Genomic DNA, 23,138 nt, shown 5'->3' on the forward strand with positions numbered 1-23,138 from the left:
GCAGCGCAGCCATTCAGCATGTTAGAGGAAACTCTGTGTAATTTGGTCTGTTTTTATCAGTAATTTCTATTTAAGAAAAAATGTTAGAAGCAGTTTGTCTATGGCCTCGTTAATTCAGTTCATTTCTATAGTTACAATTCACAACAAATAGCCTGTCGAGGTTCTTTACCAAGAAAAGCATTTAAAATAAAAAAATAAAATAAAATTTACCCTGAAGAGTGTTATGGATCAGATTATTGAGTTTCCTACCAGATTGTCGCCTTCAGGGACAATAAAGATGAGGATGAAAGTTATCATAATCCAGACTCCCATTGGTTCAGAGTTTCTGTGATGTCAGAGCTGATTGACATGCATCATGTCAGCTGTTTTTTCATCTGGCTGTTTTTCAGTGTCTGGGCCATTTAACTGCGTTATGGTCAGATTCCTTCTGAGTTAGCTGAGCCCAAAATAACATGGCCGACAGGTGAAGCTCTCATTAACAGCAGGTGTTTCTGTCTGGTTTAGCAGCTCAAGCCGGTCTTAGGCTGACAGTTTGGCTGTGAGCCTGGAAGCGACACGTTTATCTGACCTCAGAGGGCCTGCCCCGCTCGTTGATGTTGGTGCAGAAATGACCTTTATTCAAAAAGCATCTGTGTTCTTCTGAATCCAGGAACAGGAGTTCCTCCAGAAGCAGCAGCAGGATCTGGACAGCGCGCTGAAGAAAATAATCCAGCAGCACAAGCACGAGCTGGCCACCATAGAGAGAGACTGCCTGAACCACAAGCAGCAGCTGCTCAGAGGTGAACCCTGGTTCAGCTTTAACACCGCTGTAACGGAAACGTCCAAGAGCCCACATGTTAAATATGTCACCACCAGATAGCACAGCTAACTGAGAACTGATGTTAACAGTGAATTCATAACAAATAAATGGGAAAATCTTCTAATTTAGTGGTGTTCGTTAATGGAAAGTAAAACGATGTTTATGGGCGTCGCCATGTTGAAATTCTAACTTTTAACCAGAACGTTGTCACTTTGGTTCTGACATCAAACCAGCTCGGAGTTCCCATTTCCCAGGTTACTGGAATGCAGCACAAATGAGTCACTGCTCAGAAATGCGGGTTTGGGTTGGTCATTTTAAACAGCTTTAACTGGAAATGAAAGTGACAGGGTTCAAAGGTCATAAACTGAGATCTTTATAAAATAAGATCTTTATAGCAGATGGCTGCAAACATTTCTTATTTAAACAATTTAATAGAAGTCTGCCTCATATTTGTTATCTTCTCTTGTTTCTGCACGCAGCACGAGAAGCTGCAATGTGGGAGATGGAAGAGCGCCACCTGCAGGAGAAACACCAGCTGTTCAAACAGCAGCTGAAAGACCAGTACTTCATGCAGAGACACCAGCTACTGAAGAGACATGAGAAGGTACAGAAACATGGCTGGGGCTGCTGGACATCAGCTGGAGTCTGTGGCTTCCTCAGTCAGTTAGTTCATCACCATGCAGAGGGAAATGATTCAGAAATTTGAAGCACCTCGTTGTTCTGCTCCAAAATATCAAAGTAAAACCCGTCTTGTGGCTCTGAGAACTTTCCCAGCAGCTGGTTTGTGCCCACAGGAGATGGAGCAGATGCAGCGCTACAACCAGCGTCTCATCGAGGAGCTGAAGAACAAACAGAACCAGGAGCGAGCCCGGCTGCCCAAAATCCAACGCAGCGAGGCCAAGACGCGCATGGCCATGTTCAAGAAGAGCCTCCGCATCACCGCAGCGCTCATCACCCCCGAGCAGGAGAGGGACAGGGTCAAGCAGGTGGGATTGCACCTCGAGTCAGAGAGAAGCTGCGAATGAATCCAGCCGGCCTCATCACTGTCTCTGTTCCCAGTTTGCTGCTCAGGAAGAGAAGAGGCAGAAGAACGAGCGTCTCCACCAGCAGCAGAAACACGACAACCAGATGAGAGACCTGCAGCTGCAATGCGACGCCAACATCCGGGAGCTGCAGCAGCTGCAGGTCCTCACCTCGAAAACTGCTTTAGCCGTGTTAAAGTTGGGTTTTCATAGCAGAAGGAGCTGAAGGGATGTTTGTGTTTCAGAATGAGAAGTGTCACCTGCTCATCGAACATGAGACCCAGAAGCTGAAGGAGCTGGACGAGGAGCACAGCGTGGAGCTGAAGGAGTGGAGGGAGAAGCTCCGGCCCAGGAAGAAGGTAGACCGCCCGCACAGATGACAGCATTTTATTTATTTAGTGAGATCAAATCATATTCTCTTTTCTCATGTCAAGTGGATTTCAGAGTAAGACTACATTGCATTTAATAACAACTAGCGATAATATCAACATGTGAAAAGCTCAGCTCTTTCATCAACACAGTGTAGGGATGACTTGTTGATTAATTTTTGGATAAAACTATTAAGAATTGCATAGCAAAAGGTGATAAATAGATATTCTTGTACAGGTAAACGTAAAACTGCCACTGAGGAGTTTTGGGTAAAACATGTTTACACAGATGTTTTCTTTTAATCTTAAAAGCAAAATGTATGTATTTTTTGTACACTTTTGACTTAGTTATTGCTCTAAATTTGTTCTTCTTTCAAAAAAATGGCTTTTTATGAGTGTTTATTCCAGTTCACAATTAATGTACTACTACTTAAATGATTATTTCTGTAATCAATTAATCATGATTAATCCCATTAATCGTTTCAGCCATACATTTAGCAACAGAATAATCATGAATTAGGCATGTGTTGAAAACTCTGACCACTAGATGGTGCCAAAGGGCGTTTAATATGATCCTCAGTATGTGTAGAATATACCCCAACCTGCTTCCCAAAACAAAAGCACCTGAATTATAATTTTTAAGTTTTAAAGTGAAACTGGTGAAAACAGGACAAAAATATAGAAGGAAAACTCTCTGAACTTTATAGTTTTTTAGCAATCTGTTTAGTTAGAGGCTGCAGGTACCAAGCTAACTGCACAGTTAGCTTGATAACTCATAGTCAGCAGCATTACGGTGCTACTCTCTGCTCCATAGAGTCTGAAAAAACACTTTCTATGGCCTTGTTTGTTTCCATGGTAACTGATGTTTGTTTGCAGGCGTTGGAGGAGGAGTTCGCCAGGAAGCTGCAGGAACAGGAAGTGTTCTTCAAGATGAGCGGCGAGTCCGAGTGCCTTAACCCGTCCACCCAGAGTCGCATCTCCAAGTTCTACCCGATCCCCAGCGTCCACTCCACCGGGTTCTAACCCAAACAGGCCAACAGAGGACAGGAAGTCTGAGGAGCCGCTGCGGCGCCACTTCAGTCGCCACAACCCAGTGCCTGAAGAACTGGAAATATCTGCAGCTATATCCCTGCAGATACTACGGAACGCTATCTCTTTTTTTATGGTCAAACATGAATCAGTCGATCATTACTAAGTGATTATGATACAGAATGTATTTGTGGCTAAAACACTCCTGTTGAAGGAATGGGTTGCAGCAGATTTTCATTCAGACATTTTAGATTTTAGAGCGTTTAAGCTGCAATGCTCTAATCTCCTGGCTGACATGGATGCAGTTTTTTCCTTCAGAATGCCTTCAGGTTTGTTGTAAAACATTTCAAAGACACTCATCGTTTTTATTCTCTAAGGAAGCATCAAGTTATCGGCTCCAACAGCAAAGAAAGAAAAATCTGGAAAATGAAGAAATGTTTGTGTATTTTTGTCTTCTGATGATGTATTTTGTTTCTTGAAAAGCCCAAAGTAGATCTGTTAGCCTTAATAATTAGATGTAATGTAAAAGTGTTACTGTGACTTTAAGGATTCAGACGTGTTGGGGAGGTTTTTATTCGGTATTCAAACAAACTAAACAAGACACAAGAATACATTTCTTTTCATTTACTTTTATCAATTAAAAAAAAAAACTGGACCTGACTGGTTTAGGCCTTTCTGACCTCTGATTGGTCCATCTTGTTTTTGTTTTCTTGATTGGCTGTTCTGGGTTGTTAAGTAAATATAATGGAGTGCTGTGCACCCTTTTTAGAAAAATATTTTCAGTTACTATTTATACAAAAACTGCTCAGCTTCCTAAATTTAGACTGAGAACAAAAAACATATCGACATCATTAATAAAACTTTTTTAAATACATGTATAGTTTTTAGAAATGCTTGTATAATGTTGACTTTCATTCTGCTGTAAATAAAATATTTCCTCTAAACAAAAGCTCCTTCTTTGGTCTCATACATACAAAATTTTTTAAAAATATTCCTTAAAAATGCCCATAATAACCACAAACATCATACCATAAAATTCAATATTTTACACAATCCACAGCAAAGTTCAGTCGCTCATAAGAACAGCTTTCATGATCCCAATTGGAGCTCTGAGTTCAGCAATCAAAGACCAGAGCTTCTCCTTCTTCTGGTTGTCAGTGAGAAATCTCCTGAAACGTAGCAGAAATTTCAGTTAAAAAATTTAATATTACTACAGCATCTCAGACGCCTCCATCTGGTGATTTGTTTTTTTCGTTCTACTTGCTGTCATTTTTTTTTTTTAAATCATCTTTTAAGTTTATGCAGATGATTGTCTCGTCTATTTCTCTTCGAAAATCAGAACACATCCTCTTAAGCCCCTCATTTGCCGTCTGGAAGTGCAGAAGTTTTAGATCGTATTTATGTAGTAGGATGAAAGAGGTCTAAAAAAAACGTATTTCAACAAAAACAAATTTTGAGCATTAAGGAACTTTGTTAATTAGTCTCCCTTTCAGTTTCCCTGCTTTCTTCCTGCCACAGCTGCTTCACATCTCCTCCGATTAGCTCCTCTGCTTCCCTTCCTCTCCGGTCCCAGGATTTAGGCTCCTGGTTTTAATTGTCTTTGCTGGTTTCTTCTGTTTACTACCTCTGTTCAACAACTTGCTCTAACCAAATGAGAAAATCTTAACTCTCTTGATGTTTTTCTATTTGCATTTTTAAACACTGGAGTAACATTCATGTTAAGTTGCAGGTAAAACATTTCATTCTTCATTTTTTAAAACTGACCTCTGTCACCCTTTGGTCCTCTGTATCCCTGAGGCCCAGGATAACCTCGTTCACCTGCAAGCACACACAATGTTTTTGACAGAAACTCTTCATAATCTAGAATCCACAACATGCATCCTTGATTTGTTGCTAAGCGATGTGAAGCAGGATTTGGCCTCTAGGCTCATGAAATCTGGTCATAAACTCTGGATTGGGTTGGGTTAACGCAGTCTTGTGTGTTTGGTTCTACAGAAATAAACCCTCCTTGCCTGGATGTGCCTCACCTTTTGCTCCTGTTCGTCCTGGAAGTCCTTGGTCCCCTTTCGGTCCCGGTCTCCCTGGTGGTCCCACAATCACTCCATGGGCTGTGAAGAATTAAAAAAATATATTCAGAATTCACAGTTGGACATTTATGACCAACTTATTTGACAATATTAAATACATTTGTTACCTTTGATGTAGTCCATTATATCAACAACGTTGGTGTGAGAACCAAACAGTCGGCTCTCTCCTGGTGGACCCGGGGGCCCAGGTGGTCCATGGCGGCTCTGCTGCCTAACGGCTGTAAAGCAGGAGAGTGTTAGCAGGTCAATGATCCAATTTATCAAAGTTTGACGTATTTCTTTTCTGTAGTTTTCCTACCTTCGATAATTTCCATAATATTTGTGGCGTTTCCATGGGAACCAAACCAGGCGGGGCCTGGAGGCCCAGGTGGGCCTGGAGGACCCTGGAAGATCCTGCTATTGTAGTTCTCAACGATGCCGTCCAGAACGCCATGAGCTGCAAATGAGAATTAAAAAATATAAATGATGCTGCTGAGCATTTTCTAACCTCTGGTTAAACTGTAGTTATTGAACGTTTACTTAAAAACATGCAGAGTTTTTCTATCCGCTTTCTTTGATCTGACATGTTTTTTGCTAATCAGTGTGTGCAATTACAAAAGATTTCCTAAAGATGCGGAGACGCAAAGATTCAAAGTTAGAGAAATTTCAGTTAATTTTCAAAGTACCTTTGATGTAATCAGTCAGTCTTTCAGCCATGATGGATAAGTCAATAGAGTTTGGGTCCCACTCAGTATTACTGCCCAAACCTGGCTCTCCCTTGTGTCCTGGAGGTCCAGGGGGCCCCGGTGGACCAGGAGGTCCAAACATGGGTCGACTCAAACCATCACCACCTGAAAAAAAAGAGAGACTTTGTTCCTGTCAACCTTTCCCACCAACAGGTTTGTGCTACATGACCCGGTTCTGGTCCAGGACTCTGCGTTAGATTCTCTTTACCATCAAACTCATATTTTTGTCTTTCAGGCTTCAGCATGTCTCTGTTGTTGTGGTCTGTAAAAGAAAGCATTTGTCCGATTGGACAAGGAGGGCCCTCTGGTCCAGGGGGCCCCGGAGGGCCTTGAGGGCCTCTGAGGGCAACACCTGTAGGGGGCAGCAGAAGGGAAGGCAAAGGGTTACTATTGTCTTTCAAAATGGAATGGGAATATTGGCAAAACTTCAATAAACGTAAGGTGGAACTATTGTCCCTGTAAAAGCACGAGTCTGTCCCCAGACAAATATAAAAACTTCACAAAGTGGGTGGAGCCAATACACAATGAAGGGCATGACAACTTCAGACCAAATTTAACAAATTTATGCTAAAATATCAACATTTACACAAAAACATAAAGATAGCATCCATTTATACAATTTATCTGAAAGAAAGCAATTTGGGGTTAAGCAATGCAGTAAAGAAGAAAGGTCCAAACAAAACCTCCACAGGATGACAGAATGATAAAGTCGTACAGAAGAGACGCTGAATGCTTCTACAGGCGCAGTTCACCAGATACATTTCCTGTCTGAACTCACTCTGCAGGTAGTCACGGATGTCCGTGCTGACATAGCTCCCAAATCCTGGCGGTCCGGGGGGGCCAGGCGGACCTTGTGGCCCAGGAGCACCCTGTGCACCAGGGGGTCCTGGAGGGCCGATAAGAGACTGAAATCCAGCTGGAACAATGGAGATCAAATCAGAATGAGAATGCCAATGCACTGATATCAAATATTTTGGATATCAGAGTCTGCGCTCTAATGTTCTTACTTGCCAACAGGTGTCCAGGAGGGCCCGGTGGCCCAGGAGGTCCTGGAGCTCCAGGTGCACCCAGCGCCCCTCTCTCTGGTGACAGACAAAATCCGGACAATCAGACAGAACAAAACATCTGTCTTGCACTGAACATAAAGCAGGAAATTAGCACTCACGATTCAAGAGGCTGTAGACGCGTTCAGCCACTTCCTGGGGGTTAAACGGGAAGCCACTGATACTTGGACCTCCAGGAGGTCCTGGTGGGCCTGGTGGACCCATAAGGTACCCCCTCACTTCATCTCCTGAAACGAGATAACAGTAGCCGTCATAACAATAGGAACATATTAGCTTTGAAACGTTTTATAATGAATAAGTATCACCTGTTGAACTTTTCCTCTTTTCTCCATGTTGGTTTTATGTTCAGACATATGGATTATGGATTCCTTTGATGCTGTTGTCTTAAATGCAAAAGACTCAAACTTTTACCCTTTTACCATTTTCCTAACCCTACCTCTACTCTAACCCTAACCCTACTGCATTCTTAAGATTCATCACTTTGATGTGATGCCACTTACGTTGCAGTAGACTGATGATGTCATTGACAGAGACGGATCCAGGTGGGCCAGGAGGACCAGGCACCCCCGGACCGGAACCTGGTCAAAACAAATATCAGAACAGTCAGAAAAAGAGCTGCGTCCTTCAGACTGGTGCGGGAAATGTTCAACATCATGATCTTACTCTGGATGTAGGAGATCACTCGACTGGCTACGCTATCCACCAGGGCATCTTCTGACACACCAGGAGAACCTGGTTCTCCAGGAGGTCCAGGAGGTCCAGCCAAGTACTGTCTGATGCTGTCGCCTGTAGATCACAGCAGAAAGCCTCCCTAAGCTCCTTGATTCATGGTACAAGAATAAAAAAATTAACTGAAAGTCTTACTCTGGAGATAGTTAGCAATGTACTGGCCAATAGCAGGTGATTCACTCCCAGGTGGTCCGGGTGGTCCAGGTGGTCCAGGTGGTCCGGGAATGAATGAACTTCCTGGAAAAATAACAAGATTTCATCAGGAGATGAGAATTTATTAAACCAAACAGCAATAACACAGTGACTGTACCCAAAGTTTCACATGCAGTTTCTGCAATCACCACTAGATGTCAGCACCTAATAAGTCAGAGAGTTTTCACATTTGATAGTTCTGCAGATTCAATTCAACTTGTTCCATTTTTCCAGATGCTGTGGTTTTCTTTCTCTCTGGACTGAGTCAAACCAACCAAACCTCGGCTGTGGAGGCACTGCTACAAGAACCACTGAAGGAAACAATACAAAAATCTCTGACTGCAATGCTTAGAGAAATGAACCTCTAAAAAAACAAGAAACAGACAAGCTTGTTTGGAAGGATTCACAGTGCTGCACCTGAATCAAACACGCTTCTGGATCAATGTCCTTCAGAAAGATGAAACCAAAGTAGAGATGTTGGGCCACAATGTGCAGCGCCATGGATGGAGGAAGCCACATCACTCCACCACCAGCACGGTGGTGGTGGAGTGATGATTTGGCTGGTTCTGCTTAGATTTTCAAACTCACTGTAACTCACTGACAGCAGGGAACCTGGTGTGTGTGTTTGTCCTGATATGTAAACACAACCCTTTAAGGTCAACTATTCAAACTTCATCTTCAGACATCAAAATATCCTGATTAGCATGTTCTCTGGATCACATTTAATATGACTTGGTCTTGTTTTGTTAACATGCTTCATACAATCTGACCTGATAACCTTTCAGAACATTACACTTTCTAAATGTTAATATATTTGATATAAAAAACATTTTACCAGGTTCCCCTCCTGCTGTAACTGGGCCACCTGCAAGACACACATAGAAAGTGGAAATATTCATCATAATTCCTCAGAAACTCAAACTCTGAAATGGTTCAAAATAATGTGCATCATGGTCTGAAGAAGATCACACCCAGTGTTTGAGTTACCTGGAGGTCCTGGAGGTCCTGGAGGTCCCGGGAACCCTGAGACAGAAATCACTGATTTAAAATCAAATGCTACAGGATCATTACTGAGACAATCATCAACAGTTTGGCCACTTAACAGCACCTGGGTCCCCTGGAGTCCCTGGAAGCCCCGTCTGACCTGGTTCACCTGAAACAAAATCATTACATTTAGCCACACTACAAAATACAGGCTTCCCCAAAATACTTGCATATTTTCTGACCTTGGAATCCTTGTGCTCCTTCTTTACCTAAAAACAGGTCAGTCTGTGAAATGATAGAACTACAGGAAAAGATATGCTTGCCTAGATGTTTTGTAAGTTGTGGTAAAGATATGCTAGAGATAAAGAAATGTAAACTTTACAAAGCCCTACCAGGTGGACCTGGAGGTCCTGGTGGTCCAGCAAAGAAGGTTTCTGAAGAGAAATGAGGAAAACTCCATTAAAAATCACACAAAAACAAAAAGTATGGTTAAGTTTAAGGACAGTGAGATTTCTTTTTTGCTAACCAGATGTTGGCAAGAAGCTGCCAGGCTCTCCTTTCTCTCCTCGAGGTCCAGGAGTTCCAACACCTGAGTGGAAACAGATCAGAAAATCAACATGTGATCAGACACAGATCACTCTCTATGCTGATGATACATTCTTTATCAAATGCTGATAAAACTGGATTAGTATTTACCTGGATCTCCAGGAGGGCCTCTGCGGCCCGGGGGCCCCTGCTTACCCTCACCTAAACAACAGAGACAACATCATTTGTTTGCTTTGAATTCATTCAAATCAAGAGATCGTCTCAAGAGCCGGTGGCCTGTGTGTTTTTCTGACTCAGCACAAACAAATGGTTAATTCATGAGGAACTAATCAGCAATTTTATTCAGGTGATGATGAATCTAAAAACACAGGATGCTGACACCTCTGCTGTAAACATACCAGGAGGCCCCTGAGGTCCAGGTTCACCTGGGGACCCTGGGAGCCCTTGGGGTCCAGGAAGGCCAGTCCCTGAAACAAGTTTGTTGTGAATTAAAAGATGCATATCAAAAACATTTCTTAGTGTCTGACAGAGTGATTCAAAAGCTCTTACCTGGCTCTCCACGTTGACCTTGGTCCCCCTTGTCTCCCTTCTCTCCCTTATCCCCTCGTTCTCCCTTTGTACCTAAATAATTACAAAACATGCCTGGTTCAAGGCTTTTTTTCAGACAGCCAACATGTTTAAATTGAGCGGACCTGGCTTACCTGGTTGGCCTGGGACCCCAGCAGGACCAATGGGACCAGACAAACCTGGGGGCCCAGCAGAACCTGGAGGTCCAGCTGGTCCTGGAGGTCCAGGAATAGCCACAGTGTCAGAGTTTACTGGATATGAAGGAAACAGAAAGAAACCAGACTGAATACAAGAGTCTCTGGGGTTTCCTGGTGAATGCTGGGAGAAGACACGAGGCTGTTCTCACTCGGACCGATGACTTTGCCAGGAGATCCTGGTTCACCTGAAGAAGACAACGATCATTTCAAGCCTTCCAGGCAGTTTTCTTTACAGTGAATGTTATCACAAAGGAAAAACAAGAAAGCTGTACCTTTACCACCGGGCTGGCCTGGAATTCCTGCAACACCTGCATCAGGCACCAGAAAAGTACTTTATAACATAGAAAACCAAACCAGTTTGGGTTACAGAAATAAAATTTTACACTGTGTACCTGGGGGTCCTTGGATTCCAGGAGGACCTGGAGAACAAACCGTTTATTTGGAAGGATTTTTCATTGTTTATCTTATAGTTTGGTGAGTTTAAAACATCCTTAAACATTTTTCAGAGAGAATCAGAGAAAATATTTTGTGCTGTAAATACGGTAAAACGTCTGGAGAATTTAGTACCTTGGGGACCGACATCACCAGGCAGACCCGGTAAACCTCTAGCACCAGGAAGTCCTATTGAACCCGATTCACCTGCAGTTACAGCACAGATGTCAATGCTATGTTGTGGATCAGATGTTCTGCATTGCTCTGCAGTAAGATCTTCCATCTCTCCACTCACCACCACTTCCTTTAGAGCCCTTTGGTCCAGATGGGCCTTGAGGTCCAGGAGTTCCTGGTTCACCTTTAAGAAAACTCTTTCATTATACTGAAGCTTTTCTTTGAGGCAGATTAGCAGCTAACATTTTAAATTACAAACACCGTTATCACTCATATTCTAACAAAGTAGACAACAAAACTTTGCAATTGTTGACTTTGAAACATTTCCCTAAATGATCACCCCAGACTCTCCGCAGATCCTCTTTCTCTGCATCCTTGATTCATGAACCACCTTTTCCCTACCAGCTCCAGATTCACCTTGATCCTCTGGCTACTTTCCTAATCACTCCTTACTCTCCTCTCCAGTCTGAAGCTCTGTCCTTCACCTCTCTTATGCACTGCCTGCTGTATTGGACGGCTGAGCACATCTCTTCTCCTTTGGTACCTGAACTGTTCAATCTGTTTCCCTCCATGGCATATCCTTCCTCAAACCTTGCCACCCTCTCATTCCCCTTGTCCATTTCTCTCACTACCAACACATATTTCTCTTGCTCCTTGACCTCCTTATATAGTTAAACAATTCCTCTTTTGACACTTTGTCAAATGCTATTTTCCAAAAAACAACTACATGCTATGAAGAAGCCACAGAGCCAAGGTACCTATTTTATAAATCTTTCTTGACAAAACAAGAAAAACTGAGCTGTTGTATTTTAATAATAGCTAAAGACATAAACCAGCTCTGTTGGTACGTACCCATTGGTCCACGAGATCCTCTTTCTCCATTGTCCCCTTTAATTCCTGGAACACCTGGGGATCCACGGTCACCTGCATTACACGTAGCAGATGGAGAACAGAAGTAATCATAACTTCACAATATTCATCTAGAATATTCCTGTATTACAATAATGCCAAACCAGATACCTGTTGATATACTGTGTTGTAGCATATTTTGACATTGACTCATGGTGGGTGTCAACATGACTGATGTTAGTGCTTTAGCATTAGCTTCCACTAAAATCATGAATATTACCAGAACTTCATACTTGGTGATTTTACTTTTGAGTTGGTGGTGCCCATCAGTGGCTATTCAACACCTGTTCCACATAACTTAGCCTGACCATTTTCTTCTTATGCAGTTCCACTCGATTCTCACAGTGTTCCTTCTAGGATTCATCACAATAAGCTTGATTTCTCCAGTTGAACTTCAACTGGGCCAATCAGCAGATAGGAGGAGTTGTGAAAGGTGATGTTGTGTTTCTGTGCTGTTTTTGAATGGTAGCCTGGTTATGGTTGTAGTTTGGAAATGGCAACAGAGAAAGTGAATGAAGTAGTGTTGGTCCTACTTCCAAATACTGAGCAATTAAAGTCAGAGCAAGAGGGATGTTTAATATTCGGCTCGGCACTTCTCTCTCGCAGTGTGGATGGTTGTTTACATCCATCCATCCATTTTCTGTTCACCCTTCATCCCTAATGGGGTCTGGAGGGTTGCTGGTTTCTCTCCAGCTGCGTTCCGGGCGAGGGGCGGGGTCACCTGGACAGGTCACCAGTCTGTCGCAGGGACATACAGGACACACAACCATTCACACACACACTCACCTTGGGAGAATTTAGAGCGACCAGTTAACCTGACAGTCATGTTTTTGGACTGTGGGAGGAAGCCGGAGAATCCGGAGAGAACCCACCATGCACAGGGAGAACATGCAAACTCCATACAGAAAGACCCCGGGCCGGGAATCGAACCCAGGACCTTCTTGCTGCAAGGCAACAGCTCTACTAACTGCACCACTGTGCTGTCCTGGTTGTTTACATTGATTATGTAGCTTCCTTTATGGTCGAGTTGGTGCATTATATACGCCACAGCTAAATGTTAGCTATTGAGTAAAATCAGATCCAACTGTTTAAAACTTCAGCAGAGTCCATGCCTCCAGTAAGACTCTGTTGATTCCTGGACCAACCAGAGTTTTCACCAGTCTGATAAAAACCCTAATGAAAGAAAGTTTCTGTACCTTTGGCTCCGGAAGGTCCAGCTTCACCTTGGAATCCCTTTGGACCAGGCACGCCTGTTTACAGTAACACAACATTAATTATTGTCTAATCAACTTAAACGTAAAGAAATGAACTGAAACCGACTTTATACCTGGGGCTCCAGAGACACCCTGCTCTCCAGCAGCACCTTAAACAAACAGAGTAATCAGTGGATGAAATAATTTTATTTCTGCTGGTTTAATATGCAACATGAATCCTGTCCTCACCTTTTGGACCAAGGGGTCCAGGAGCTCCAGCAGAACCAGGATGTCCTGGTTCACCCTGAGAACCTGCAGAGTCATAATCAAATCAGCTCTTCCTGCCCTTCCAGCATGTTCTCAACTTGTTTTAAATAAATGTGATCTAGTTCAACCTTTATCTCCTTTCTGTCCAACACCAGGCGGTCCAGACTCCCCCCGGGGGCCCGTTGGTCCCTCCCGTCCCCTCTGCCCTGGTTGTCCTTCTGGACCTGGTTCACCTGGGCAGAAACAAGGAGATTCTCAGCTCTTTCCTTGAACTTCATAACAGAGAAAATAAATCAAGTTTCCATTACCTGGATTTCCTTTTGGTCCCCTTGGTCCATCCAGGCCTGAGTGTCCAATCTGTCCAGGAGGACCTTAAGGAACAAAAAGAACTGATTAGTTATGCCAAGTTTTTCACCCCTTTGGAAGGGTAAAACATAGAATAGTTTGCCCAGAGTCTTACCTGGCAGTCCAGGAAATCCACTATCGCCTGAAAGAAAAACAGATTTTTACCCCATGTTCAAGTTTATGAACTACTAAACATTTAATGGAGTAATTCCTCACCTTTTTGTCCAAATGCCCCTGGATCACCTGTACAAAGGTAGTTATAAGTATGAAGATATGAATAAATCTAAAATTACTGAGGTTAGTGAGTACCTTTAGGTCCTGGTTCTCCCTTCTCTCCTTTTAGAGAATAAGCAAGAGTTTCTGCAAAACAAAAAAGCCCTTTAACTCAGAAATGCTTGTTTTTGTGTGTGTGTGTGTGTGTGTGTGTGTGCATGCGTGTATGTGTGTGTGTTACATCCTGGTGCTTTGTTTCCACACCTCTCATAGCATTTGATTGTAGTTCGGCCCTGAGCACCTGCTGAACGGTTCTCTCTAGGTTGGCTCTGTCCTGTTCTGTTCTGGTTCCTGTGCCTCCTGCAGGCCCGAGGTTGATTGAATTATCAGATTGGGTGAGGGTGGAACCAGAAGAGGTTCTTTCAGTGTATTCTGAGTTCTCTGCGTCGATGACGTTGCCGGAGGTAGCCAACAGGAAGCTGGTTGATACACCGCCAGTGGCTTCCAGAGCATCAACACGCTTCTTCAGGCGTCTCACCTGCTCACCTGTGAACAAACATTTAGAAATTGCACCAAAGAAGGATACCAGGTGTTTATAGATAGAATGTATTTGTTTCCCAGATAACTGCTTTATCAAAAAGATTCCTATGACTGCTGTCTACTGAAGCTAAGACAAAAATACATCGTCATTCATCAATTCTTCTATCTCTTATCCAAGATGGTTAAAAGGCCCAAAAGGTTAACAAAAACACCATTAAATCTTTCCATTTCCTCCAGGTCATGTGAGGGAACTCATAGACATTCCCAAACCAGCAGTGGGATGTGAATGTAATCTCTCCCGGGAATCGCAGGTTTGCTCTGAGCTAGCTGGACTCTCACTTAAATTTATGTAGATTTTTTTGCTCTAGTCAGGATGAGACTGACTAAGTCTTACTCAATGTGATTTCAGGATTCCCTGCACAAACTTTGAATAACCAATCCGATCCTTAATCCAGGCATTATGACAGACGACCAGGTGATCAGGCCTTCACCAAAGGAACTGCCTCTTGGTAAATCACCATGAGGTTCTGCAAGGTACTGACACAGTCAGGCCTGGGTCCGGGTCCTGGCTGATCAGCTCACTCTTCAAAATACAATCAGCTTTTTTCTCTATATTTTTGTCTCTTACCCAAAGTGATGAGTCCGATGAGTAGCCCCAGGAGGAGCAGCAGGGTGAAGACGAGGGCCAGCAGCCACTTCCACCAGCTGCAGCAGGAGAAGAACCCAAAACCCAACTCGTCTTTATGGATCTCTGAGAAACAAACAGCAAGGTGTGAGTTTAGCAGCTAGCTTCTGATGCTGACCAGTACATCAAAAGAGCATGATGTCCATGTTTCCATTTTAACTCAATAAATGGTACCTGCATAAGTTGCTTTGTCTTTTGTGGTAGATTTCAAGGTTGAAGCTACAGTAATAACATTTTAAACAAACATCAATTTATGACTTCACAAAACCATTAATGACAACTCTAAGATTCAAAAAGTCTGTTTACAATTGGCATCAGTTCCTTCATCCACTGCGCTGGACAAAAGTTTCTGTTTCTCCCTCTTCAGCGAGTCCTCAGAGTAAGTGCCTACAAGACCAGACATTCCCAACAATCAAATCTGTAATTAGATTCCTTCAGACAAATGTGTAAATAAATCTAGAATTTGATTGCTTCTGTCAGAGGTATAGTGTAGTTAAAACCTGAGAAAGTGGCAGGCGCAGTGGACACAAAGTGCTTCCCGGTGTCTTTGGCCATGACGAGCCGCTCCGTCTCCTTCTTGATGGGACCGTTCTCCTTCTCTATCAGCACAAAGTTGAAGTCTTTCCCTGAGGCCTCATAAATGGTGGGACTGCTGGGTCTCACTATGAGACACAAGACAACATGATTTATAACCTTGCATTTTGGTAGTAGTCAGTAGTGATGACAGAAATTTCAAATTGTGTGTCATCAGCACACAGGAGAGAGGCGAGATTTGAGCCTGGAGGAACCCCAAATGAGGCCTTCATGTAATTAGATTTTCAAATACAAACAAGGAAATCAGATGCAGATCCTCAATTTATAATTTCTTGTAATTTGTAGATCTAGTTTTTTCAGATTTGTGATGAATCTTCAGATGATCTAAGGTTTTTCTGATAAGTTTTAAACTGCTTTTCAACAATAGCTACCCAGACTTTCTAAGGAACTTTCATAATTTCTCCATGTACTTTTTCCTTGTGCTAATATCCAATCATATGTAGCATGATGGGGTCTGGTGGATTGCAGGTAGTTAGCTGCCCTAATCCAGAACCACTAATCATAAACATTAGTTCCATTAATGCTAAGGCGCTAGCAGAAGCTAATGCTAACGCGCTAAATTTAAAATTAGATGCACTATTACTGGAAGAGTGCTCATCATTGCTGAATTATTATTATTATTATTATTATTATTATTATTATTATTATTATTATTATTATTATTATTATTATTATTATTATTATTGTTATTATTATTAATATTAATAATTAATTAATTAATTAATTTATTTATTTATTTATTTTTGCAAATTACTGAAAAAATGCCCAATGGTTGACCAAACTTTAAAAGACCTGAAGCCTGTTTGTGAATAAAATCCTTTTTGGCTAAATCCTGTTTAAATGATGCTCTGTCTAAATAGAATGATAAAATCTGAGAACATTTTCTGCCTCCTCACCTATGGGTGCAGTTATTCCAGAGACATTTTTCTGCACACCATAAACTGCAACCAGACCAAACATGTTACATAACATTACATTATGAGCAGAGTTCTATAGTTGAGCAGATCATCTTTTAACTGCATGAAATGTGAAAATGCTCAGATTTGTGGGATCGCTGGTTTACCAATCTGTGAGCTGGCACCAGCGGGCAAAAAGACCGTTGGACTGGTCAGGTTATTCTGCACGCCGTATACTGGCACTGCAACGGAGAACACAGCATCCAGTGAAAATGTGAAGGTAAGGAGAGTTGAAAACTTTTTATAAAGGCGAGGCTGAGGCTAACCGGAGCTGCTGACAGATTTTCCGGCGTTCACAGAGGGAGAGCCGAGAGTCAGGTTGTTCTGGACTCCTGCACCTGACAGAACACAACAACCCAGTTTATCCGTCTGTCAGAGCCATGGACAATCAAACCTTCAAATATTTCTCAGTTAAACCATCATTTTACACTTTTTTTAAATCAGCAGCTCAGATGAAACGGTTTCTGTAATTCACTGTGAACCATGTTGATTATTTAAATGTCATCAATTGTTTTGTATGAATGAGTCAATTTCTGACAGAAAAAAACTAATTTGAATGAGTTTGCTATAACTTCTGAATTTTGTTTGGTTTTCTTGATGAAAATTGAAGGTTTTATTTGTTAAAAAGATCTAAGGTTGTCTAAGGTTTTACAAAATGCTAAATTGTTGAGTTTTGCTAAATAAGTTTAAAATCTTGCAAGAAAACTTTTGGTTGTAAGGAAAGATTATCTGGATCATATTTTTATCAGTATTTCACTTTTAGTCACTATGACAAAATAAATCTTATCTTGCATGTCTTACCTTCACAATGATCACATTTTATAGGTTTTATATTTACTAGAATTACAGGTAATTTCTGGAAACTTTCAAGGTGGCTTTCTGGTACAAACAGTGTCATTCCTAGAACTCAGAAAATGTTTTTCTGGGACTCACGTGTCACTAACAGGGTGATTCCACCAATTTATACAATTTTCATGTAAGTTCCAGGAAAGCACCTTGTAGTCTGTTTGGGTTGATTTGACTTTATTGAACATAGTGTAATAAAAGGATAAACACATTTATATGCAAACAAATAAATTTTAAATAAAAGCAAACAAAGCAAAAGAAGAACAGTAGTAAAGTATATTTACATGCTCTGTAAATATTAAGTCCTGGTATGCACAAAATGTAAACATACCATAAAAACACAAACAAATCCTCCTGTAAAAATCAGGAAAATAATTGGAAGATTTCCACAAAGTGCCACAGAAGGACATGGAGCGCAACATGCAATTATTCTGAAAGTTTCATCAAAATACCTTATAAGCTCAGAAAAACTCCCTGCAAGATATAACAGAAAATTGTTTTAAATTCCCTGTCAGTAATTTGTAAGCTTTAGCAAAGCATGTTCTGGAAATATCCAGTTAGAAATACCTTGTAAAGTACCATGTGAGTCTCAGGTACGTAACTCAAGTCAAACATTTCTTGAAACTACTTGATAAATTTGGAAAAGTTACCTTTTGCAAACATTTTGCATCTTGTTTGGTTTCTTTAATACACAGTTAAGGTGAACTTACTTGTGAGTGTTTTCTGACTGACCTGACGGGTGAAGATGGGAGGTAGAGGTGTAGTTGTTTGAGCTGTAATATCCACTGCTCACATCCCCTGACCAAACGCTGCCGTACTGATCTACAACAGAACACAAAACACGGTGAACGGATGAAACGCTCTTCTAGGCTCGGCACAGAGGAATGTTCCTCTCCAGCTGACCGATGGGACCTGAGGAGCTCTCAGACGTGGCCTTGGCTTCCACACTGGCCTTCTTGGGAATGGGCAGTGTGTTGTTGGGGGACTGGGTGGGGCTGGTGCTGGTGGAGCGGTTTCCCCTCAGCAGGCGCTTCACATCATCCAGCTCCGTCCCTGTGAGAAACAAAACGCCAGGAACGCTGTCATGACTGGGTGTTAAATCTGATCAAAGGAACCAAAAAGGTGAACAGCTTCAGGTTGGATGTTTAGAGGTGAGAAGCCAAATCCGTGAAGGACTCACATCTGGCTGGAGGTGAAGCACTTTGAAGCCTGGCTCTGATCTCACTCTCTAAAAACAAAGAAAAGTAATTATTTCTCTATTAGCATAAGTTGATCATTTAAAATTCCCACATTTTGCAATTAATGCAAAAATGTGGGAATAAAGCCTTAGTTTAAAGGTCATTAGTGCACCTCTGCTTTGAGTTCTCCCCCTAGTGGCTGAAGTTGCAGTTGAACTCCCTATAAAATCAAACCAGGATCAGGTTTAACTGAGAACAGTTATACCTGACAGCATAACCATCGACAGAAAATTCACATACCATACTCCTTCCTGCTGTACTCCAGGGAAGAATCTGAGCTTTCTGAAGCACAAGAAGGATCAAATGAGACCTTGCCCAGTCTTGAAACTGCAAACAGTAGAAGACGTGATCTGAGACGAACCGTCAAAGACGTCTGACAGAGCAGCTGCCATGGTGGTCACACTCTTCCTCTCCTTTGGAGGAGGTGAGTACGTGATGCCAGAGGATGATGAGCCCTTCTTCCCTTCCCTGGACCCTCCTGATGTGTAGCTGCTTTTGGTCACCGTGGAAACGGTCACAGCACCAAGACCCCCTCCTTTTTTAGTTTCTCTGCTTCCACTTCCAAAACTGTAGGACATGTTAGAGGACCCTCCTCCGGCCTCTTTAGACCGCTCTCCTCTCCCTGAGGCCCCTGAGGCCGCTGAGGCTCCTGAGGCCCCTGACCTTTCACCTGAGGACTGGGCAGAAGAAGTTCCTACGGTGGCGATGCGTACGTTCCCGGGTCCAGATCCACTGCGGTGGGAGCTGCTAGATTGGATCAGAACTGAACTGCTCGTTCCCTCCGATCCTCCTGCTGCAACTCTTCCGAAAGCTGACCCACCGGAGCTGAAAGAAAAATCACCTGAAAGCAAAGAAAGGAGAGAAATCAGAAAATACCAGATTTCTTTCACTGTTTTTTCCCCATCAGAGTTTATCAAAGTAAAATTCCTGGAGGGAACATTAGGTGGAAAACATCAGATTCCTGAAGCCCATTTTCATTTGCAAGACTGAACTGGTAAAGTTAATATATCATCTATAAAGTGAGCAGTAATGTTTGAGTTTTTTGTAATTTGGAAACATTCCCAAACCGCATGTCTTAACATGTTTTATTACTGTAAACCTGCACATCCTCCACTCTGATAACAACAACTTATTACAGGCACATATTTCTGCTGCTGGCTAATTATTTTTTTCTTATTCAATTATAAATGAAAAAGAAAATGATTATGTTTAGTTTTTACTGGAATGAATGATGAGAAGTCTGATTAGCACTGATACATATTTATCATTATTTTTCTGGTTTTACATGTTTGGTTTAACAACTTAAAGTTTAATCCATTTCCCTTTACCTTCCAATTACTTACTTTCAACATTTGAATACAACAATGCAACATGCTCTGAACAACATGTTTATGTCAATAAGTATGTAAGTAGAAGAATCCTAGAGGGTTTTCCATTTTCTGTTGTCCCTTAATTTTGGGAATAACATCCAAATATTTTCCAGTTTCACGACGGAAAGAAACTCAACTCAGTGTAACGATGTTACTCATATCAATACAACAATGTATTTTATGCACAAAACCTAAGAGGAAGATGGTTCCAATATATTTAGCTTGATAATGTGTGGGATGTAATAATATACAAAGAACTAAAAAGGCTAAAAACAAAACTGTTCCTTCAATACTGATATTTTCCAAATGTGCAGCAGCCATGTTGGATTTTGAGGCGTGAGAACAGCAAAACTTACTCTGTGATGTAACTCCAGAGGATGTCACTGACGTTTTGACCACTGTAGAAAAAGAACCAACAGTAAGTAATTAAATCCAACATCTGTTTTAATATTTGTTTCTAACATAAACAGATTGTATCAAACCTTCAAAAATACACATTTATAAAACTTATTTATTTTCTCCCTCATTTAAATGACATCCTTAAAATACAGCTCCAGAGAGCAAAATAACCTTACATGCGATAAATCTCAGTATAATCTGCATTGTGAGTTATGAAGTTGTATCATAATTTCACTCTCACCACCTGAGCTGCTGCTGGCTGCAGCTCCTCCACCTGAGCTCACCACCTTCACTGCTGTCACCTTGTCCATCCAGCAGCTGGAAACAAATTACACTTTACTTTGCAAAGCAGACTTTAGAGTACAAAAATAGAAAATGTTCATAATGCTGAGCTCAGGTGTTTTTACCACCTGAGGCGATTCATTCTTTTCTGTAATTTTCTGAGGTCATGTAACTGTTTTTTTTTTTCCATCAAGGCGACATGATTGATTAAAAGCTGTAACCTGAAGACTTTCAGACAGGTGGAGCTGATTAATGTGATTCTGCTGAACAGAGGATTCTGCCCAGAGAGAGCAGGTGTGAGGTTTCAGTCAAGTCAAACAGAAAGTATCAGGTATCTGATTATACATGACAATCAAAAATAGAACTTCAGGCAGGTGCTCATTTCAGGTGTTTTTATGATAATTATACAACTTATAAAACTCATATTTCCTCACCTCCTGGTCATTTTCCACCAATCAGGATTTGTTCCCTGTTAGAGCCGATGATCTGAAGTCAAACTATGATTCTTCAAAATCCTCCTACATTTTTATTAAATCAGTTAATCAGGAATACAAGGAGCATTTGGTTTTAAACGGCTTTAATTTTATATTTTTTAGTGGGTTTTTTTATTTTTAAATTATGGCATAAATATTTTTAACCAACATAATTTTTGTTATTCAGTGTATTTAGACAATTGTTATTGTGCAACAAAACAATTTTACATACAAATAAATAATTAGATTATATTACATGTACATCAGTTTATATAATTTTTCTGACATTTTGCAAACCACAGAAACATTAATCAACTAAAAACTAACTAATAAATAATTAGATTATTTAAATGTCTGTTAGTAAAGAGTGTATTTGGAGCTCATTTTTATGTTCTGAATTTTATTAAATTTTTTTATTTGTATGTTTTAAAGTATATATAATATTTTGTTTTGTTTTTTACAGCATCTATAGATAATTAAATGTTTATGTTTCATTTCTGACATTAGTTGCTTTTAAAGGAGAGTTTTGACAGATTTGCTTTCAAAGACAAAATATTTTTTAAATTCAGATTCTTTGTGACGTAACAACGCAGCTGATTTTAAGGTTAAACTTAAAGTTTAAAGTTTAAAGTTTTGTCCTGATTTTAGTATAAACACCATCTGAATCCCATTTTTCTGCACAGTGGGGAGTTATTTTGGTTTTCCTTTCAGCTGTCCTAAAAATGTTCAGTTTTGACATTTCTCTACTTAAATTTTAAACAATAAAAGATTTATTTACTTTTCAGATTATTTTTAAAGACCTAAACTAAGCTTTAATAGTTTTTATAGATTTGGGACCCTGAGATGTTATTAGTGAACATTTTTAAACTTGTAAGTAAAATTCTGCTTTCCTTAAAAATATAACAAAGTAGAAATATTTTTATATAATCATCTTTGTATCCCACCACTAATTCATTTCTCCAAGAAGGTTCAGATTTTGCATAAAAATACAGAAACTATGTCTTGTCAGATTTAACATTACAAAATACAACCTGTTCAGTTTTATTCTTAAGATTGATCATAAATAGAATAATGACCCCTTTAATTTAGTTTCTATTTCCTTCGCAACATTCAACTTTATGTCATTTATTTTTGGTTTTTAACATTGTGCTGAAATCAGTGATTGTTTTTACTGTTTTATAAAGTCATTTTTGAAGTGTAAAATTTCTTACGACATTGTTATAACTTTAACTTCTTGCTTAAATTTTCCATAAAACCTCATTTTCACTTTAACTTGTGTTTGCTTGTAATTTAAAGTTTCCATCCATCTTTTCTGATTTTTATTTAAATATTTTTTTGCTAAAGAATAATCTGTTTGAAGCAGAACTCACGCAGGTGAAAACGTGCCTCACTGATCCGGTGCTTTCAGGGGTTTTACAGAACAAAGTCACCAGTTATTACATTAAAAACCTTCGTTTGAGTTTACCTGTTAGATCATTTCTGCAGCGTTTTCCCGTCCAGCTCCTCTCCTCCGACCGGATCAGGGAATAAAGACGGGAAGTCCAGGTTCTCGGTGGAAACGATGTGCAGCTTCTGGGACTCACATGTGCCTTCAGAGATTTTGTATTAGCTTTCTGTGACTCATAGCTTCAGTCGACAAGTTCCGACAGAGGCTGGAGGTTGGGGGGTTGTTGCTGCAGCCCGTGGCAAAATAATGGCCCCAGGCTGAAAAAAAGAGCAGAAGATGGTGAAAGTGATGAGACAATGAGCTTGTAATGACTTCTGTTTGTCTGAGGTTAAGAGCATATTTGAGGTTTTGAAGATGAAATGGAGTCTTTAAGGACAGAATCAGTGAGACAAAGAGCTGCAGTTTGGGAGAAGAGGAAGAAAAAAGTGAGCATGTTTTTGGCTTTGCAGAGGCAGTGAGGCGAGCT

General features: G+C 40.9%; 2 protein-coding genes across 5 annotated transcripts in view; one reads left to right on the forward strand and one right to left on the reverse strand.

Moving 5' to 3' along the window:
* The window catches only part of slkb (STE20-like kinase b), a 20,891-nt gene extending 16,724 nt beyond the window's left edge, over positions 1-4,167 (forward strand). Inside the window, exons 13-18 of the mRNA XM_044114865.1 lie at positions 650-779; positions 1,279-1,403; positions 1,594-1,785; positions 1,859-1,984; positions 2,067-2,180; positions 3,066-4,167. Coding sequence (XP_043970800.1) covers positions 650-779; positions 1,279-1,403; positions 1,594-1,785; positions 1,859-1,984; positions 2,067-2,180; positions 3,066-3,212 — 834 coding nt within the window. The 3' untranslated portion in view covers positions 3,213-4,167. The remainder of the gene's footprint in view (positions 1-649; positions 780-1,278; positions 1,404-1,593; positions 1,786-1,858; positions 1,985-2,066; positions 2,181-3,065) is intronic.
* Positions 3,775-22,822, reverse strand: col17a1a (collagen, type XVII, alpha 1a). Of its 4 annotated transcripts, none has more exons than XM_044114861.1 (54): positions 22,691-22,822; positions 20,715-20,788; positions 20,428-20,469; positions 19,063-19,542; positions 18,942-18,983; positions 18,814-18,861; positions 18,644-18,691; positions 18,367-18,516; positions 18,196-18,285; positions 16,884-16,955; positions 16,725-16,799; positions 16,558-16,602; positions 15,568-15,729; positions 15,374-15,454; positions 15,242-15,286; positions 15,011-15,133; positions 14,107-14,388; positions 13,939-13,989; positions 13,846-13,872; positions 13,745-13,771; positions 13,593-13,655; positions 13,413-13,517; positions 13,267-13,329; positions 13,152-13,187; positions 13,021-13,074; positions 11,768-11,839; positions 11,037-11,099; positions 10,877-10,948; positions 10,702-10,728; positions 10,582-10,617; positions 10,459-10,494; positions 10,247-10,363; positions 10,095-10,166; positions 9,944-10,012; positions 9,696-9,746; positions 9,526-9,588; positions 9,392-9,433; positions 9,242-9,268; positions 9,124-9,168; positions 9,003-9,038; positions 8,851-8,880; positions 7,959-8,060; positions 7,758-7,880; positions 7,595-7,672; positions 7,196-7,321; positions 7,038-7,112; positions 6,809-6,946; positions 6,239-6,382; positions 5,971-6,135; positions 5,604-5,741; positions 5,413-5,523; positions 5,246-5,326; positions 4,983-5,036; positions 3,775-4,387 (listed from the first exon to the last, which is right to left on the reverse strand). In XM_044114861.1, the coding sequence occupies exons 2-54, from the start codon at positions 20,779-20,781 to the stop codon at positions 4,341-4,343; spliced, it is 4,518 nt and encodes a 1,505-aa protein (XP_043970796.1). In that variant the 5' UTR covers positions 20,782-20,788; positions 22,691-22,822; the 3' UTR covers positions 3,775-4,340. The 4 variants fall into 4 exon arrangements, with proteins under 4 accessions (XP_043970796.1, XP_043970795.1, XP_043970799.1 ...); XM_044114860.1 differs by having other exon boundaries at positions 20,712-20,788; XM_044114862.1 differs by having other exon boundaries at positions 4,250-4,384; positions 20,712-20,788.
* Between the last annotated feature and the right edge of the window lie 316 nt (positions 22,823-23,138).

This window comes from Gambusia affinis, linkage group LG04 (genome assembly GCF_019740435.1).
Source record: "Gambusia affinis linkage group LG04, SWU_Gaff_1.0, whole genome shotgun sequence".
Taxonomy (NCBI): Eukaryota; Metazoa; Chordata; class Actinopteri; order Cyprinodontiformes; family Poeciliidae; genus Gambusia; species Gambusia affinis.

Coding starts and splice junctions, on each gene's coding strand:
- col17a1a (XM_044114860.1), bottom strand. CDS start 20,781: ATGGACAAGGTGACAGCAGTGAAGGTGGTGAGCTCAGGTGGAGGAGCT. Junction 13,772..13,845: donor AGGGGCATTTGGACAAAAAG/GTGAGGAATTAC, acceptor TTTTTCTTTCAG/GCGATAGTGGATTTCCTGGA. Junction 11,100..11,767: donor AGGATCTCGTGGACCAATGG/GTACGTACCAAC, acceptor GTTTTCTTAAAG/GTGAACCAGGAACTCCTGGA.